We start from the raw sequence: 17,594 nt of genomic DNA on the forward strand, positions 1-17,594 counted from the left end.
ATGATTCAGCATTAGGGCTGAACCAAGCCCGAGGTTTTGGGCTACTTGCCTTGAGTACAAGGATATTTTCTATTGAAAGACAGGCATCAGATAATACAGATAATTCTTAGGCTTACATAGTGAAGAAAGGCAATGCTTACTTTCCCACATTTCTAGTGTAAACTGTAATCCCAGTATGATTCTTGTTTGGAGTGCATGAATTAGCTTTCAGGTTACATATTACATTTGTGAGCTTTAAGGAAACAATTGGACTGGTAAAAAACAATCTGCTACTACTCTTAATTAAAATACTGACTAAGGTTTCTTAATATACATTTAGCTAAGATTGGTTTTTTGCTATGATGATGATTTTGGATATAGGTTATTTTTTTGTTAATTGATTGTGACTTGGTATTGAGCTTCCCCCCCCTTTTTTTCCCCCTGTTTCCACTCCAGAATATATTTTTAACCAAAGATGGAACGATACAGTTGGGAGACTTTGGAATAGCTAGAGTTCTTAACAGGTAACCCTCAACTACTTTCTGCCCAGTCCTCATAATACTACCAAACATGATTTAATTTGTTACTCTTTTTTATTTTTAGTACAGTGGAGCTTGCTCGAACTTGTATAGGAACGCCATATTACTTGTCACCAGAAATCTGTGAGAACAAGCCTTACAATAATAAAAGGTAGCCTTTTGTTGTAAGCTTAATTATTTTCCATTGAATATAGATGCCATGATCTCTTGTTACAATATAATTTATCTAATTGACTTCATTATAATGGTGTATGAAAATACAGAAGCCTTTTATCCGATCCCAGTGTTTGTTACCATTTTGGGACAGAGTAAATACACGTTGCCTACCAAATTGCTGTGCATGATATCTGTTCCTTCTGTCTTTTGAAAGTGATAGCTATTGTAGGCCAGGCTGGTGTGCTTTGATCCTAATGTCAGTCCAAGGTAAGAACCTGAGGTGGAAAATCTAACTGTATTCTGTATAGCAAAAATATAGTAATATGCATCTGACAATTTGCTATCCTTCAATGACACCAAAATATTCTTCCATACGTGACCCATGTTACTCTGCACCTGGCCCAGCCTAGTCCACTGAGGTACAAGTGGAGATCAGTGTTCTTCCAACAGTACATATATTCCTGACATAAGCTGATCTTAAGAAGGTGGCCAAAAGTAACACAAGCCAGTCTAAGTTTGAAGGACAAGCTAGATTACTGGGCATCTAGGGAACAGCACAAACTAATGTTATGTGTCTTGTTTCTTTAGTGACATATGGGCTCTTGGTTGTGTTCTCTATGAAATGTGTACCCTGAAACATGCAGTAAGTAGAAGTTTGTAAATACTTCATAAATGCAACTCTTCTTCCAGTTGCATGCAGATGCAATATTTTTAGTTAGAATAATATAGTAGTTTAGAAGTCAAAATACTTTGTACCTTTGTATCCCTTGCTGATCATATTATTTTAGTAGCTATATGTGGGGGAAGAGAGAGAAATTGGCAACTAATTACTACCGTATCCGTGTTGTAATTGAGCATAACTGACATGGTTGTTTATCTTATTTTTAAAAGAAATTAATACAGAACATGTTCTATTACTACATACTTAAGCTTATTTCCTTTACTATATGAAAGTGATGCTGGGATTTAAAGCATCGTGCACTAATAGCATATATACATGAATCGAGGTCCCAGATATAGTTGCTAGCTGACTTGATCAGAGCTGCAGATTCAGGTTGTGCAGTCATATCAGTGTTTTATGCCAGACACAGCTAGAGAAAAAGAAACAAGATTGTGCCATTGCAGTCAGCAAGTGGCATCCAATGTAATGTTACAATTATTAAATTTCTATTCCACCTTTCCTCTCAAAGAAGCCTAGAGTAGCAAACAAGTAGTAAAAACAGTATAATTAAAAATACAACCTATTTAGAAACATCTAAAATGTTTAAAATATTAAGAACATTAAGAACATGGCAACATACCCTCACAACTAATAATTTTGACATTGCCAGGATCAGTAAATTTTAGCCATCAAATGTCTGGGTAAACAAGAATGTTTTTAAATTCCTCCTGAATGTTAACAATAAGGATGACAGGTGCATCTCACAAGGAAAGGCATTCCACTTTCTCCAGCAGACTCCACCCCGCCCCCAATTGCAGCCTCAGAGCAATTATTTAATAGCTTATTGAATATATTTCACTCTTATGCCTGAGAACCTACATTCACTATCTCTCTTAACCAGAAAGGGAATGGGAGTATCTGATGTTCTACAATGTGCCTGAGAGGGAAGGGGAAAAACAATATTGAGAACCTTTATGGATGAAATGTGAGAATAAAATAAAGTTGATTTTTGTAGTATTAAGAAATCCAGTTGTCCCTTTTTTGCTTTGCTATGGCATAACTACTGTCTGATACATGCATATTACACTTATCTCTGCAGTTTGAAGCTGGCAATATGAAAAATCTGGTACTCAAGATAATTTCCGGATCATTTCCTCCTGTTTCAGTGCATTATTCCCATGAGCTCCGGAGTCTGATTTCACAGTTATTTAAAAGAAATCCTAGGGATAGACCATCAGTTAACTCCATATTGGAGAAAGTTTTTATAGCTAAACGCATTGAAAAATTTCTAACACCGCAGGTATGTACTTGGGCCTTTGTCACAAATATTCTACTGTGCAATAACTTTTAAAAGCCCGTCATAGATATACTGCTTCTGAGAATCCATTAAATCTTTCACTTATCATGGAGTATATCTGTGTGCCTAAAAGTTTGAGCAAATTAGTTCATACTGTTTTTTATCATTTATCCTTCTATAGAATGAGAACACTGAAAGACCACCTAATTATATCACTATACAGCAATATTTGTTGGAACTAACACAGTTTCAAATATGAATCTTATTTTAGTTATTTGAGATACTTATATGCCAGATTCTAAGTGAGCATCACAAATAGTGTGGCGTAGTGGTTAGTGTTGTACTGGGACCTGGGTGACCTGGGTTTAAATCCGCACTCAGCCATGAAACTTACTGGGTGACCTTGAGCCAGTCATAGTCTTTCAGCCTAACCTATCTCTCAGAGTTGTTACGAGGATAAAATAAAGAGAGAGGAGAACCATGCACACCACCTTGAGCTTCTTGGAGGAAAGGTGAGATATAGATGTTATAATAAATAAATAAAGCCGTTTACATAAAGGAGTGGGGAACTTCAGGCCCAGGGCTCAAATGCAGCCCTCCAGGCATCTCTGTCCAGCCCTTGAGACTCTGTCCAGGCCACATCCCTCATAGGCCCTGCTCTGTGGCTAGTCATTTTTACCTGCCTGGAATGTGTCCTTGAACAGTGAAAATACCTCTTGCTTGCCTGGAAGAAGCATGGCGAGAGGGTGGGTGGCCACACACCCCCACTGGAACATCTAAAGATGTGGGGAACCTATTTACATGAAACATTGAAATTATGCGAGTTACTTCCAAAAAGCCACATGTGTAACTGACTTGAATCAGCCAGCATCCTAAAGCATTCTTGAATCTTTTTTTTCTATACTATTTAAAGACCTTTCTAACTTAGTAGATTTTGGAGAGTATAAAAGATCTTAAGCCCAAGTCCAAGCTTCACAGGATCCCCCCTCAATGCACATGTGGAGCTTCCAGTGAGCATGACCTTTCCTGGTTGATTGAAATGTTAAATGGCTATGAACATGTCATCAGCATGTATGTGAAGAAATGTTACCAAGTTTGCAATCTCTGTGTGCATGTGAGGGAGCTCCATGTGTTCACTGAACTCTTTGTGTATTTTTTGAAAGAGCTATATGCTTTCATAACACGTGTGTCTATTGGGAACCTGAGTGTGTGACACATGTCCCATTAAACATGCTTCCTTGAGAGGAGGAGGATCTTTTGCTAGGGATGAAGCAGAAGCTTTGCTCTGAAATGTGCCTAAATAATGCAATAAGAAATGCAGATCCAAACCAGACTGAAGCAATGCTTTCTTTTATTGAAAGAAAAGAGAAGAATAGCAATTCAAAATTACTGCGTGTGTGGCAGCATTGATCATTAATAACTAACCCATTTGTAACTTTAAACTAAAGAGATAAAAGGTCCCTACTGCTATAAGAGATAGCAGGTAGCAGAGATTCCCTATCCTAGGCCCAGGGAATGGGCAGTGGAATACAGCTGAAGTGATATGAAGGAGCTCTGCCCAAAAAGCAGAAAGGAATCTCTTTGCCTCGAGACACAGACTCCCTTCCTGATCTGTGGCCTGCAGTCCTGCGCTGCGTTCCTTGAGAGTGTAGTTATACATGTTGGAGCTGAGGTTGCCATCTTGGGTCTCAAACCCTGCTCTTAAATGTACTTTCCCTCTTACAAATCATTGTGAAAAGAAGGGGTGTGGGTATGAGGTGACCTCATATTATGTGTGTATTTCTTGCTGGCACTCTAAGAAAACTAGTTCTGCTTTCTAATGCTGTCTTTGAACAAAGGGAATTGTTCCGCTGGGCATGAGGGAAATCAGCCAAGAAATTAGATAACATTTAATTCACGGTCTGCACGTTCCTCTGAAAGTGCCTAAAGATGGTCCTTGCTTCTGTCCTCATCTCATAGTACTCAGGAAGGCACAACAAGTCAGAAAACAGGGAGTGTAGGATGGGAAATGTAGTACAGAATACTCCAGCACCTTGCTGTCCCTACAGCTCGAAATGAACCAAAGTGGTGGTTAGTCAGAGCACTCCTAATAGCTTTTATTCTCAGTAAGTCTTTCTCTTGAGTTTCTGAGCCAAGGTTCACAATGAGCAAACAGTTTTTTCTCTCACACACAGATGAACAGCCCATGTTAGGGTATAGCTATCTCTATAACCACCCTTATTTTTGTAATAAATACTTATTGCAAACATTGATTCCATTTATCAATCATTCTTCCATTTATTGGTCATAACAATTAGTCTTGTTACTCTCTAACATAATGTTTTTCTTTTAGCTTATTGCAGAAGAATTTAGACATAAAGTATTTCAAAAGTTTGGACCTCATGCTGCACCAGGTAATATGTGAAAAAGTCCTCTTTAGCTACATTTTAGTAGATTCCAGTACATCATTGACATGATGCCTAAACAGTCAAAGTGTCAAGTGACAGTAGCAGTGGTATGTGTAGGTGTAGAACCTTTGTCAAGTTTATAGCCTCTAATTTTACAGTCGTAAATGTTTATTCCTCCAAGATAACTTCTGCATAAAAAGAACAATAATCCAGAAGTCAGTTTTGAAATGTGTTATCACAGATCAGCTGTTCTACAAGATATTATTCAATATCTGTATTAAAATCAAATCTTTCTTATTGTTAATTACTGTTTCAATTGATTAGTTTGAAACAGCCCCGTGTTGCGTTAAAAACCGTTCCAAATATGTTACTTGTAGCTGGAGCATTTTACTGAAAGTTGTTAAACTATTCTTTGATAGGTAAATAGGTGAAGATTGCTTTTTGCACATTGGGAGAAGGATTTGGGGAAGCTTCTCTATCTTGAAATAAATAATATTACATTTTACCAATCTTCTGGGAGGAAGAGTGGGATATAAATTTAATAAATAAAGTAAAAGTGAGGAAGACTTGACAGTCATGTCATGTCTTCGTCTAATCTAATAAGCATTCAACCAGCTCAGTCTTGTACAGAGTGAGTTGTTCCTAAGCCTAACTCTGCATAGGAAGAGTTGTTCTGCTACAGAATGCTTTCTCAATTTTCCTTTGATGTCACTATTCTTAGAGCAAATTCCTAAAGAAACCCAGCAATGTATAAAGGAGTTCCCCCTTTTTTTCTTTCTCACATAGCAAAGAGACCAGCCCAAGGACAAAACTTGGCCTCTGCTGCACCTGCTCAGAAAATTACTAAACCTGCTGCTAAATATGGAGTGCCTTTAATGCTTAAGAAGTCTGGGGATACAGCTAAAAAGTCCTGTGAGAAGCCTTTAGTTAAATGTCGACAGGTGAGAGAAAATACTCAGAAATGAAACAAAGGTATATCCTTATGATGAGCTGGTGGAGAAGAGGATCTATTCTATGTTGAGACTTTGGGGTTGTTTTTTTAAAGCCTTAATTGCATTTTATTTTTGTGTGTTAACTTGTCACAGGCATCGTTTTAGCTGCGGATAGATTTCCATTCAGGAGTGGGAGCATAGTATGTACTAGTCTTTCGACTGCATTGTGATCTATATTCAGGTTCAAGGCATCCAATGTGGCATCTGTTGCCTTTCCACCCACATTCCAGCATGGATAGGATGTAAATAGTGTTGGACTGCTTACATATTATTGCATGCAATTACAACTAGATTAAGACCCATAACTATGTAATGTTTTGTTTCCACCCTATGTAAAAAGAATATAAAGACCATATACGTTTATAACATGTTAAATCAGCAGTAGCAAGTAAACTCTGCCAGTAAACATTCCTGAAAAGAAAAACTAAAATACTATAAGGCCAAACAAGCAGCAAAAGCTCAGCACAGGATCAAAGTGTTGAATTAACATTTCAAAGTATAAAGTGACACAGCCTAGTGAGCGTTCCTGAGTAAATTACAATATTATGTTAACCCTGCTGGTATGTGTCCCATCTTAAATATTTTGGATCAGGGTGCCAAAGCTCATTTGCCTTTTATTATTTGATTTATTTTTGGGACCTAAATACTTGAGGAACACCAGTGTGGTGGTGTAGTGGTTGGAGTGTCAGACTAAGGCTGGGAGACCCAGGTCCAAACCCCCTCTCAGTTACAAAGCTCACTGGATGACCACTGGCTGTGGTGCTCCCTGCTTGGGATGAAGATGGGATGTTTCATGCCATCTGAGTTTGGGCCTTGATATTCAGCTGACTCCTTCCTTGATGCCATGTGGACACCATCAAATTTTTGGCATGATTAGCTCTTGATTTTTTAAAAATTGTGTCATCTACTGTTGACTTGCTTTTCCATTTAGTGATTATTTTAAATATAGCCAGTTCTGAAAACATCTCATGGTGATTTGCAATGAAATCCTTTAAAAATACAATAATAAGATTAATCCACAAGCATTAACATTCAGTACAAAATTCAACTAAAACGTTAGGAGAAATGGCCAGCATTAGTAGCAAGCAACAGCCTTGGGGTGGGATGGGTTGGATTGGAAATGGGTGTTCCTCTGCTCAGCCCTGTTGGCCTCGCATTGTGGTACACAGTGAGAGACTAACTTCAACTGGCTTTTACCTAGCATTAAAAACAGCATGCACTGTTCCATGCGTAAGTTAGGTGGTATAACGAAGCAGGGGAAGAGAGAGAGAGATTCTGTTAGAGTAGACATATCTGCTTTATTTAGATTTCATTTTCTGTTAACCAAATAACCCTAAAAGCACATTTAAAACTGTTAAGTATTTTAATACTTATATCAGTACCATTGTCTTGGACAGACTGTTGGCAATCAAATAAGTGATGGAAGAAAAATAGCTTTCAGTTTTCTCTGTAGTGCTGGAATACATTAAGATTTCAGTACTCTATGCATTTACTAAGGCGTAAATACTGTTGACATCAACTCCAGTCCTGAACGCAGTTCCTTGAGAATAAGCCCTTTTGACTAAAGTGTGATTTTACTTCTCAGTACACCTGCAGAGGATCAGACTGAAAAGGTTATAGCAAGTTTGCAAAGTTAAATTTGTTTACTCCCATGTTATTAATTCTACATGCTCAGTTACCTTCTAGAGCACATTCTAATTTGTAGTTTCACTCTTTATTTAGGCCCCTCCATCTCCAGTGAAGAAAGGGAAACCAGTAGAAGAAAGGAGGAAAATGTTTGAGGTATAAAGACATGAAAACAAAGGAGACTAAGCAAAATGCTTTTAAATAAAAAACAAAACCTTCAAACCTTTCCTCCTTATTTCCTTCCACTTAGATATCCTCTGTCCTTTTATATACATATATTGTTAAAATTCTGGAGTATGATTCTCTGTCATGAAGTCCTAACCATCCTGATCTAAATCTCAACAACTAACGGTTCAGGGTTTAAGTCTGTATTTATTTTTCAGGAAGCTGCCAAAAAGAAAAGACACGACATTTTTGAGAAAGAAAAACGACAGCGCGAGCAGGTAAATGCAGGGAGTCACGATTCGGGTTCTTGTTTTAGTAACAGAATGCAGGAATATGTTCTCATGAGTTACTGTAGCAGTTGATTCACTTAAGATGCTATCATTTGGAAACTTATTACAGATCAGTTTCATGAAAGCTGAGCAGATGAGAAGACTTGAGAAGGAAAGGGTAAAATGTTTTGACTTTTCATTTCTAACTCTAAAGTTTAATCTTCAGAACCTTTATCAGTTTTCACAGTCCAGTTTTAATTTTTTCTCTCTTCTAGATGGAACGAATAAACAGAGCCAGGGAGCAAGGATGGAGGAATGTGCTCGGTGCATGTGGAAGTGGTGAAGTCAAGGTTGGTAGCTGCTGCTGAATATATACAGTATGCAGACACGCCAAGTTCTTCTAACCTTTTAAATTACCTTCAGATGCTTATCAAACATTACTAGTAATCTTTACTCCAGAGTTGAGGGACCTTTTTCAGCCTGAGGGATACATTCCCCTGTGGACAATTTTCCAGGAGCTGCATGCCAGAAATAGGCAGGGTACAGGCAAAAATGGCAAGAGCAACAGATGTCTCTCTTACCTTTGTACAGTAAGCTATATGCAAAAAGCAGAGTTCTTTCTATTCCCCATCCAAGCAAGCAAGAAGCATTATCACAGTTCAAGAACATATTCCAGCCAGGAATGTGTCAAAAGTACTCAAGGCAAAAGTTCTCAAGGACAGCATGATGCAGAGCTGGTGGAGGGTTGGCCTAAGAAGAGTCCTGGAGGGCCACATCTGGTCCCTGGTCCTTAGGATCCCTATCCCTGCTTTAGTCACTCCAGTCTTTAAGTAGGATTGTGTGTTGGGTGCAGACAGCATGGGAGAAAATGGAATGGCTGCCAGCAGCCCCCATCCCCACCCCAGACTCTTTGCAAATGTCTACTTTTTAGCCTGTGTTAAGATAGAGTTTTGGATTAGGTCCAATCCAAGACTGCATGAGGATGGAGAGTATGTATGCATCTGAAACGTTTCATTTAAATGTATCCGCCATGTAAATTTTTTTTACTTTCAGTGCATTTCTTTGTGTTGGCATCAATGATTATAGAAGTCATCTTACTGGTGCACAATGTTGATCAGAACATGTTGTGAAATGAATGCATGTTTTGGGATAGATAACTATTGGAACAGACATTGAAATATATATCAGTAGATCCTGTACTCTTGTCATAAAGGGACATTTAACAGTGCTGTAGATGGCAGTGTTCTTTAAACAATTCTTCAAAGAAGCCATAGGATGGATAGGAACAAATGCATGAGTATTTATGGGTCTCTTTTGCTGATAGTGATCAAATAATTGTCAGAAATAAATGAAAGCTACTTTGTACCACCAACTAGCAGGATATTATACAAAAGCAATTTTTATGTTTTTAAGAGTTTTTAACTAAAATATCTAAAGCTTTACTACCTTAGGGATTACAGGTGCTGCCAGTGCTTATTGGAACCATAACATGAGAGCTTATGCTTAAATTCCTAGGCTCAATTTTTTGGTGGCGGAGGAGCTATTGTGCCTTTACCCGTGCCTGGTCGAGGACAATATGAACACTATCACGCTATTTTTGATAAGATGCAGCAACAAAAGGAAAATATTAAAGTAACGGATGGAAAAGATGCTGAATTGAGAGAGAAGCATGGTCAAGAACCTATTGAAAGGTATGTCTACCTGCATTAAAAAGAACAAAGCATGTAATTCTAAACAAAAGTAATGAGAATTGCTATACATGTTTATCTACAGAGGGCTTCCACCTGGAATTGATGCAGGAGTTCCTAATGGACCTGCAGTTCATCATCATTCACCTGATGCTGATGCAGTTAGGAAAAGAATGAAAAGACTGGAGGAGGTGTCTAGACAAGCCAATGCAAACAGGTTGGACTGATATGTGGATCTGTCCTATGTGTGTAGGGTTTTGTCATTGTCTGCTTAAATAACTATCACTAGAGTGTGAATGACAAACATGGATGTACATGCTTTGCATGTTCGTTGCAAGAAATTCTAATACAGCACTGGTGTGATGATGGTAAGCATGAAATATGAAACTGCTCTTAATCTGTTTCCAGTGTTTACTGAGGATTCCATTGTAAGATGTATTTAAGATATATGCAATTTCATTGATCTTGCTAGTTGTTGTGAGATTGGCATACCGAGGTCTCTCTATGAGTGCTTCCTTATTGCTTTAAATTTCTTATTTTTAATTTGCAAAGAGTTAATCCCATGTGTACAGAGGGAACCGGTCTAGCTAAATAAGAACATCAGAAGAGCCAGCTTGATCAGGCCAGTGGCCAGGGCCGACTCTAAAGGGCGGCAAGGTTGGGCCCTGGCCGAGGGCCCTGTGGTGGCCCTGAAGGGCCCCTCTTTAGGATGGGGGAGTAGCACTCCCCTTCCACAATGCATGGCAGAATCGCTGCCGCAGATAGCATCAACCTCCCATTCTCTCACTCCGCCTACCTTTCCTGTGTTTTGTGGCTGCACACGCAGCGCTGCCCTTAACCAAGATGGCGGCCAAGGTTTCCCTAAGAGGCTGAAGCATCTGCCACCATCTTGGTTGATGGCAGCCCTGCGTGTGCGTAGCAGTGGCCAACCCAGATGCCTGTGGGAAGCCCACAAGCAGGACCTGAGCACAAGAGCACCCTCCCCTCATATGGTTTCCAGCAACTGGTATTCAGAAACATGCTGCCTCTGACTATGGGGTGGGGGGGGGAGGAGAGAGAGCATAGCTATCCTGGCTAGTGGCTATTGATAGCCTTATTCTCTATGAATTTGTCTAATCTTCTTTTAATGCCATCCTATGGGAGTGAATTCTATAGTTTAGTTATGTGCTGCATGAAGAAATAATCCTAAGGGGGGGGGTTGAAGAGGAGTGACATGGAGGAACTACAACTATATCCCAAGCTCTGACAGCTCACTCCAGGCAGGGGAGGAGGAAGGTTATTCGCAAATGTTCACTATGGCAGCTGCAGGCCTGAAAATTGAACCCCTTGGGGAGGGAGGTTCATGGGGCTTGGCTTTGGATCCAGCAGGTCCAAAAGCACTGACTCTCCCATTTCAGGGCTTTCTGCCTGCTACTACTGATGGGAGAATTTCTGGCAGTAGCTTTTGGCTCACTAGGGTGTAGCTGGGTCCTTCACCATGGCACAGCCACTCCACTAGCAGTACTCCTTGGTGGAGAGGCACCTACAAACCATTCTACCTCTGACCACCCCCTTTCCCAGCCATCAACATTGTGGTGGTGGATAGGATTTCACTGTATTACATTTTTTCAGAGTATTAATTTCACCTAGCAATCCCATAATCCAGCTGTCTAGATCCAGAGTGTTTTCCCCCCTTTGTTGTACCATATTACTAATTTATTTAGGACCCAAATATGTTGACAGTTCATTGGTGTGCAAGCAATGTAGCACTTGCAGGGGAGTCCAATTAATAAAGTGTCTAATTATCCCAGTTTTATGTTTTCTAGAAAATATCATCCAATGCAGTAGACGTCAACTTTTTCAGACCCAGGACCCCCCTTTAACCTAAATATGCATGTGGGCACCCATTTTTTATTTTTTACCATATATTTGTATGGTAGTAGCGCTGCTATTGTAAACCATTTTCAATCAGGTGATGACCTGGTAGTGGGTCCCGGTCCACCAGCTGAAGACCATTGATCCAATGGGCACAACTATTTTGTTGCTATGTCCAAGGAGATATATTTATATCCCATTTTTAATGCATCACAGTTGCCTTTTTTTTAGCCATAGAGTTGCTTGCTTGCCTGTGTAACAAGTACCAGAAGTTACCACGGTGAGGTTTGAAGAACATGCATTTAAGTTTTTATTGTACACAAATGATACAATACTGCTGTGGGGTTTTTTATTTTTATTTTTGAAATCTCTCTTCCGGCCCTCAAATAGAATATTATGGTACATACATTTCAGCTTTAAGCAAAACTAGATCTCATGTTTGTTTTAAACAGTCAAGATTGATTCCTTATTTAAATTTGTCTTTCCTCTAAAGCAATTTCAAGCGCTTAGAAAAACCTTCCCAACTTGGTACCCTACAGATGTTTTCACCTGCAGCTCCTGTCATCCCTGGCCATTGACCATGCTAGGTGAAGCTAGTAGGAGATGGAGCCCAAAACATATGGAGGGCACCAAGTTGAGGAAGGCTTAGGTACACATTTGTGTGCTTTCATTGCAATCTAAAACTTCCCAACAAATGAACGTTGCAAGCAGAGTATCTTTTCCTCGATACCTGGGGTGAGAAAGCTGGTGCCCTCCATATTTTGGACTTCAACTCCCATTGCCCCAGCATGGCCAATGGTCAATGATGATGGGAATTTAGAGTCCAGCCACAGAGTCCTCACCCTCTCTGTAGACCGATCTGGAAAGGGCTGTAAATGTCTTTTTAAATTGGAAGCTCTCATAGGAGCATTTTTATCGCTGCCTGAATATGCGCTGATCTTGGCATCACAGCATTTGTCTTCATCTGGGTTCTGTGTCATACACTGACACACAAAATGTTTTCCATCTTGAGTTTTTGTGAAATACTCAACTACAGCTGACTTCATGGGAAGCTTCTTTGACATTTTGAATTTATATTTTTTAAAAATTGTCAATCAAAATTTATTTTGAAGTCGGAGTCTGAGTCGGTACATTTCTACCAACTCCACCCAAAATTGCTTCCGACTCCACAGCTCTGGGTGTAATGCAAACCTCTGTTGACTTACACTTGACCCAAGTTGGACAGCGGTTAGTAGTATCTGTTTCTAAATGTATTTACATACAAAATTGACTGTCAACTTGGAACTTCATTTGTCGTCAAGGCAACATGATATTTCCGTGTTAAAATTTATTTTTCCCTGGACTGTCACTGAAGTTTGTTCACCTCTAAGGGATTATACAGCATGGAGTTTTCACATTCTGCAGTGTTGAATTGAAAATACCCCCATGCCATTCTGATGCTTCCCATAAGCTCATTTCAAAATAAAACCTGACAAAACTGAGTCCTGAACTCAGAAATGCTTGCTTAACACCCCTGTAACTTTTCATGGCAATAAACAAAACAGAGAGAATAGAGAGTTCAAAATGTAAAAAGAGAGAAAAACACAAGACCCCTTTTGGACTTTTTTCCGTCAGTTCTCATAATTTGTTGAAATTCATTAAAAATCAGCCATGTTCACAGAATGCCCGTAATCCTATTACTGACCTTGCCTCATACTCTGACCTTCATCTTCTGCAGTTTAAAAGTGGAAAAAATGCCTGGCTGATTTTTAATTTAAGAAATTTAGCGTTGAACTCAGTGATAAGGCCAGGCATGCTCAGTAAGAACCAACTGTCAGTGTTCTGAAAGCCAGACTCCCAGCTGCTGGGCTTGCCTAATCAGGGCGCAACACACACACATCACACCTTTATTTCCCTTTAGACAGTCATGGCTTCCCCTAAAGAATCCTGGGAAGTGTAGTTTGTGAAGGGTGCTGAGTGGAGACTCCTATTCCCTTGACAGAGCTCCAGTGGCCAGAGTGGTTTAACAGTCAGCCGCTCTAATTGAAGCTCTGTGAGGGGAACAGGGCATCTCTTAGCAACTCCCAGCACCCTTCACTTACTACACTTCCCAGTATTCTTTTGGAAGCCATGACTATCTAAAGTGAAATAAAGGTCTGGTGCGGATGTGGCCAGGGACACCTTTGGTTTAAATTTGTGTGGGAGGCTATGTGTGCCTGCTGTAGAATAAAAAGGTGGGGGGAACCCTGAAAAAGAATGATACTGTTTACACTGTTTTCCTTTTAGAAAGGAAAGGGGATTCCTCTCTACCCAGTGCCCACCCATCCAATCTCCTCCCCTCCCTCTTCCTCCCTCCACCTCTCCTCACTGCCCCTCCTCCAGGTCCTGGGAGACCAGGGTTCAAATCCCCACACAGCCGTGAATCTCACTGGCAAGTCACTGCGTCTCAGCCTCAGAGGAAGGCAATGGTAAACCCCCTCTGAATACTGCTTACCATTAAAAGCCTATTCATAGGGTCACCATAAGTTGGAATCGACTTGAAGACAGTCCATCAAGCATGATTGCACAGGAGTAAATTCCACTGAACTCAAAAAGCATGCAAATGATCAAACCTATCCTTCCCTCCTATCCCCTCCCCATCCCTTTCCAATCACTTCCTGTCTACCCTCCCCCTCCCCCATGGTCAGTTTTACCTATCCTAATTGTAATTGCATGGGACTAAATCCCATTGAACTCAATAAGCATGTAAATGATCAAACCTGCCCTCCTTCCCATCACCACCCTTTTACCGCTTCCCTCCCCCTGCTTCCCTCCCCTTCCAATCCTCTCCTTCCCCCTCCCCCTCCTTCTGCTCCCCTCTACCCCTTTCCTCCTTCCCTCTATTCTCCCCTACCCCATGGTCAGTTTTACCTATCCTAGCCATGATTACACAGGAGTAAATTCCGCTGAACACAATAAGCATGCAAATGATCAGACCTGCCTTTCCCCTCTCCCTTCCTCCTCCCTTCTTCCTCTCCTCCCCTCTTCCTTCTTCCTCCACCCCTGCCTACTCCAGGCCTCCCTCCCCACGGCCAGTTTTACCTATCCTGATTGCATGGGAGTAAATCCCACTGAACTCAGTAAACATGCAAATGATCAAACCTGCCGCCCTCCTCCTCTCCTCATCCCCTGTGGTTAGTTTCACCTATCTTAAGCATGATTGCAGGGGAGTAAATCCCACTGAACTCAATAAGCATGCAATCCATTCTCAGCAAACTTGCACAGGATCCGCATTTCTTACTTCCCGGATTGAAAAGCAGAGAAATTCACTAATAGGCAAAGAACCTTGCAGTTTAAGAGTGTACCTATAGCCAACAGCTATTTCTATCAAACTTTTAAAAGCAGGGAAATTGGGCAGCTGTAGTGAATGCACCAGGGGAGTAGGAGACCTGACCTCTTCTCTGAGATATTGGACTGCCCTTCAAATCAGCCCAAATAACAGAAGCAAGACATGTGCTGTGCTGATCTTGTTTTAGCAGGGAGGAAGCAACAGTTGATATAGTTCAGATAGTCACTTTAAATATGTTTGATTTACTTTGCAATTTTAGTGAAGTTTCCTATAGTAAGTCATTTTCTTTGGCTTCTGTTTCTGTGAATATGTGAAGTACAGCAACACTTTGCAACGCTAAAACAAAGCTCCAAAAACAATTGTGGAATAATGGCACTGTCCAGTGGACATGAGGAGTGTCTCAGTTTGCACAAGATAAAACAGTGGGAGGTGAAATACATTCTAGCAAACTTCTGGGTGTGCTCTATGTTTTTAATTGACTATGCTCACCTTTCCTTAAGTGGAGTAGTTTAAGCATAACAGGCTGAAAACATGCATCTTGGGCAGGCCAAGCCTGTTTTTTTCAACAGCTAGAGTCATTGCTTAAGTAGTAACTTACTATAACCAGTCTGATTTTACATCGAACTGCAGTTTCAAATTCAACTGTTAATGTGCCCGAAATAGAAATAGAGCATAACCTCCAGTTTGAAACATAAAAGTTTGTCTTTACCATCATATGACATTGACCAATAAAAAGGCTTTTAAATTAATAAAAATAAATTTGACAGATTTCTAGGATGAATAATGAGAGAAATATAATTTTCTAGTTTAGATTCTCTGTAGAAACAGTAGTAACACAGGAAAAAAAACAAAGTAAGAAGAACACCAACAAACATGCCAAAATATAATTCTCCATCTTTGGAGATGCCAGGTGTTGCCACCACTCACCATATGCTCAGAGGCACATGTTAACAAATTCATCCAAGCTACACAGCAAGTGGATTGGACTGTGAAAAACCAACCCAAATTGTGTTTGCATTTTGACAAATTTGTAGGGCAGTACAATATCTCAGAGAGAAGGTCAGGTCTCCTGCTCCCCTGGTGCATTCACTATAGCTGCCCAGTTTCCCTGCTTTTTAAAGTTTGATAGAAATATCTGTTGGCTATAGGTACATTCTTAAACCGCAAGGGTTTTTTGCCTATTAGTGAATATACAATTAAATCATTTCCAGAGACTATCACTGTCAGCTAACTGTTCCTGTAGGATTTTTACTGTTTTTTGGTACTGCAAATGCAAGGGGTCTATATAAGCCTTAGCAATAATGGTAACACTCCTTCAGCAAAAACAATTTTCATCTCTTTTAAGATTCTGAAAATTACTCAAACACTGCAAATTCTGCCAGTTAATGGGCAAAACATAGTACTTTAGTAAACCAGAACAATCTCTTGAGTAGATGGAGGCCTATGCACCTGCTATGGTTTTGGAAAGCCAAATCATTTTTTGGGTGGCAAGTGATGATATCAAGATTTGGTGTTTGTGTCTGAATTCAGCCTCAGTTTAAAGTCCTTGAAACTATTCTAGCAGTGCTAGCATTAGAGGGGAGAAAATATGTGGAACTAAGTCACTGACCATTAACTGGTATTAATGCAAGTTGGGTGTATGCTGATCAAATGGCTAGCCATCTGTTAAATTACATACTTATCTTGGATCAATAAAATGTTGAAATGATTTTGCTGTATTCAAGTCTACTGAAATCTTAAAATCAGGGTCCATTTCTTACTACTTTCCAGTTCTTCTTTTTGTTTACATGAATTTTTATAAGTAAATCAGTGAATTAAATTCTTAAAATGCTTTACTCAGGCAAAAAGGATGGGCAGCTGCAGAAAGAGCTAAACAAGTTGAGGAATTCTGGCAACGGAAGCGTGAAGCCATGCAAAACAAAGCTCGTGCTGAAGGACACATGGTATTAATTTTTTCTTTCCTACTGTACAAACATTTGAATTGACTTTTTTAATAGTCAACCTTCATATGAACTTGTAAAATCTATCTCTGCAGCAAGACAGTAGTAATTCTTAAACCATGGCATTTTGTTAGAGCAGTCCACAAAAACTGAATGAAAATGATTTGTATTCTACATATTCCCAGTAATTGTTTGCATTTTCTTTTTGATTGTGGTTCGTGTTATGAGAAAGTAGCTTATGATGTGACAGTTATAATAATCCAAAGAAGTATCTTTAAGTTAACATAAGGGTTTGCATAAGCAGTTTTCTCACTTTTCCTGATTAAGGCTGCAATCCTCATGATGTCTATGCAGAAGTAAGTCGTTGAACTCAGTGGGGCTTACTCTTAGGTAAACAGGATTAGGATTGCAGTCAAAATTCATCTGAACTGAAATATTTTTCCTCATGCTATACCAAGACTTAAGGGCAGATTGCCAGATTGTGAGGAGGACAACACCCTGCAGTATGTATGGACCTTGATATGCAGCTCTGTGGGATGATCAAGGTACAATTTTAGGCCTCAGTTCAAACGATCAGCTACATAGCTGCTGCTATTTTAGCCACCTGTGAAAAATCAGTCGAACTGTTTCAGATGTAATGGAAAACTATGGCCTTCCACTACATAAATAAGCTATACTAAGCCTCAGGCTCATGTGCTTTCCTGCTTCTATCTTTTCATGGGCAAGAAAAGATG

General features: G+C 39.8%; 1 protein-coding gene across 3 annotated transcripts in view; it reads left to right on the top strand.

Moving 5' to 3' along the window:
• NEK1 (NIMA related kinase 1) overlaps window positions 1-17,594 on the top strand; it is a 71,833-nt gene that overhangs the window by 9,467 nt on the left and 44,772 nt on the right. For all 3 annotated transcript variants that reach the window (XM_061584097.1, XM_061584096.1, XM_061584098.1), the window contains exons 7-19: window positions 436-503; window positions 583-669; window positions 1,263-1,317; window positions 2,435-2,635; window positions 4,965-5,025; window positions 5,806-5,960; window positions 7,734-7,793; window positions 8,021-8,080; window positions 8,202-8,249; window positions 8,347-8,421; window positions 9,587-9,762; window positions 9,845-9,976; window positions 16,761-16,863. In XM_061584097.1, the coding sequence (XP_061440081.1) occupies window positions 436-503; window positions 583-669; window positions 1,263-1,317; window positions 2,435-2,635; window positions 4,965-5,025; window positions 5,806-5,960; window positions 7,734-7,793; window positions 8,021-8,080; window positions 8,202-8,249; window positions 8,347-8,421; window positions 9,587-9,762; window positions 9,845-9,976; window positions 16,761-16,863 (1,281 nt within the window). The remainder of the gene's footprint in view (window positions 1-435; window positions 504-582; window positions 670-1,262; window positions 1,318-2,434; window positions 2,636-4,964; window positions 5,026-5,805; window positions 5,961-7,733; window positions 7,794-8,020; window positions 8,081-8,201; window positions 8,250-8,346; window positions 8,422-9,586; window positions 9,763-9,844; window positions 9,977-16,760; window positions 16,864-17,594) is intronic.

Source organism: Rhineura floridana, chromosome 9 (assembly GCF_030035675.1).
Source record: "Rhineura floridana isolate rRhiFlo1 chromosome 9, rRhiFlo1.hap2, whole genome shotgun sequence".
NCBI classification, from domain to species: Eukaryota; Metazoa; Chordata; class Lepidosauria; order Squamata; family Rhineuridae; genus Rhineura; species Rhineura floridana.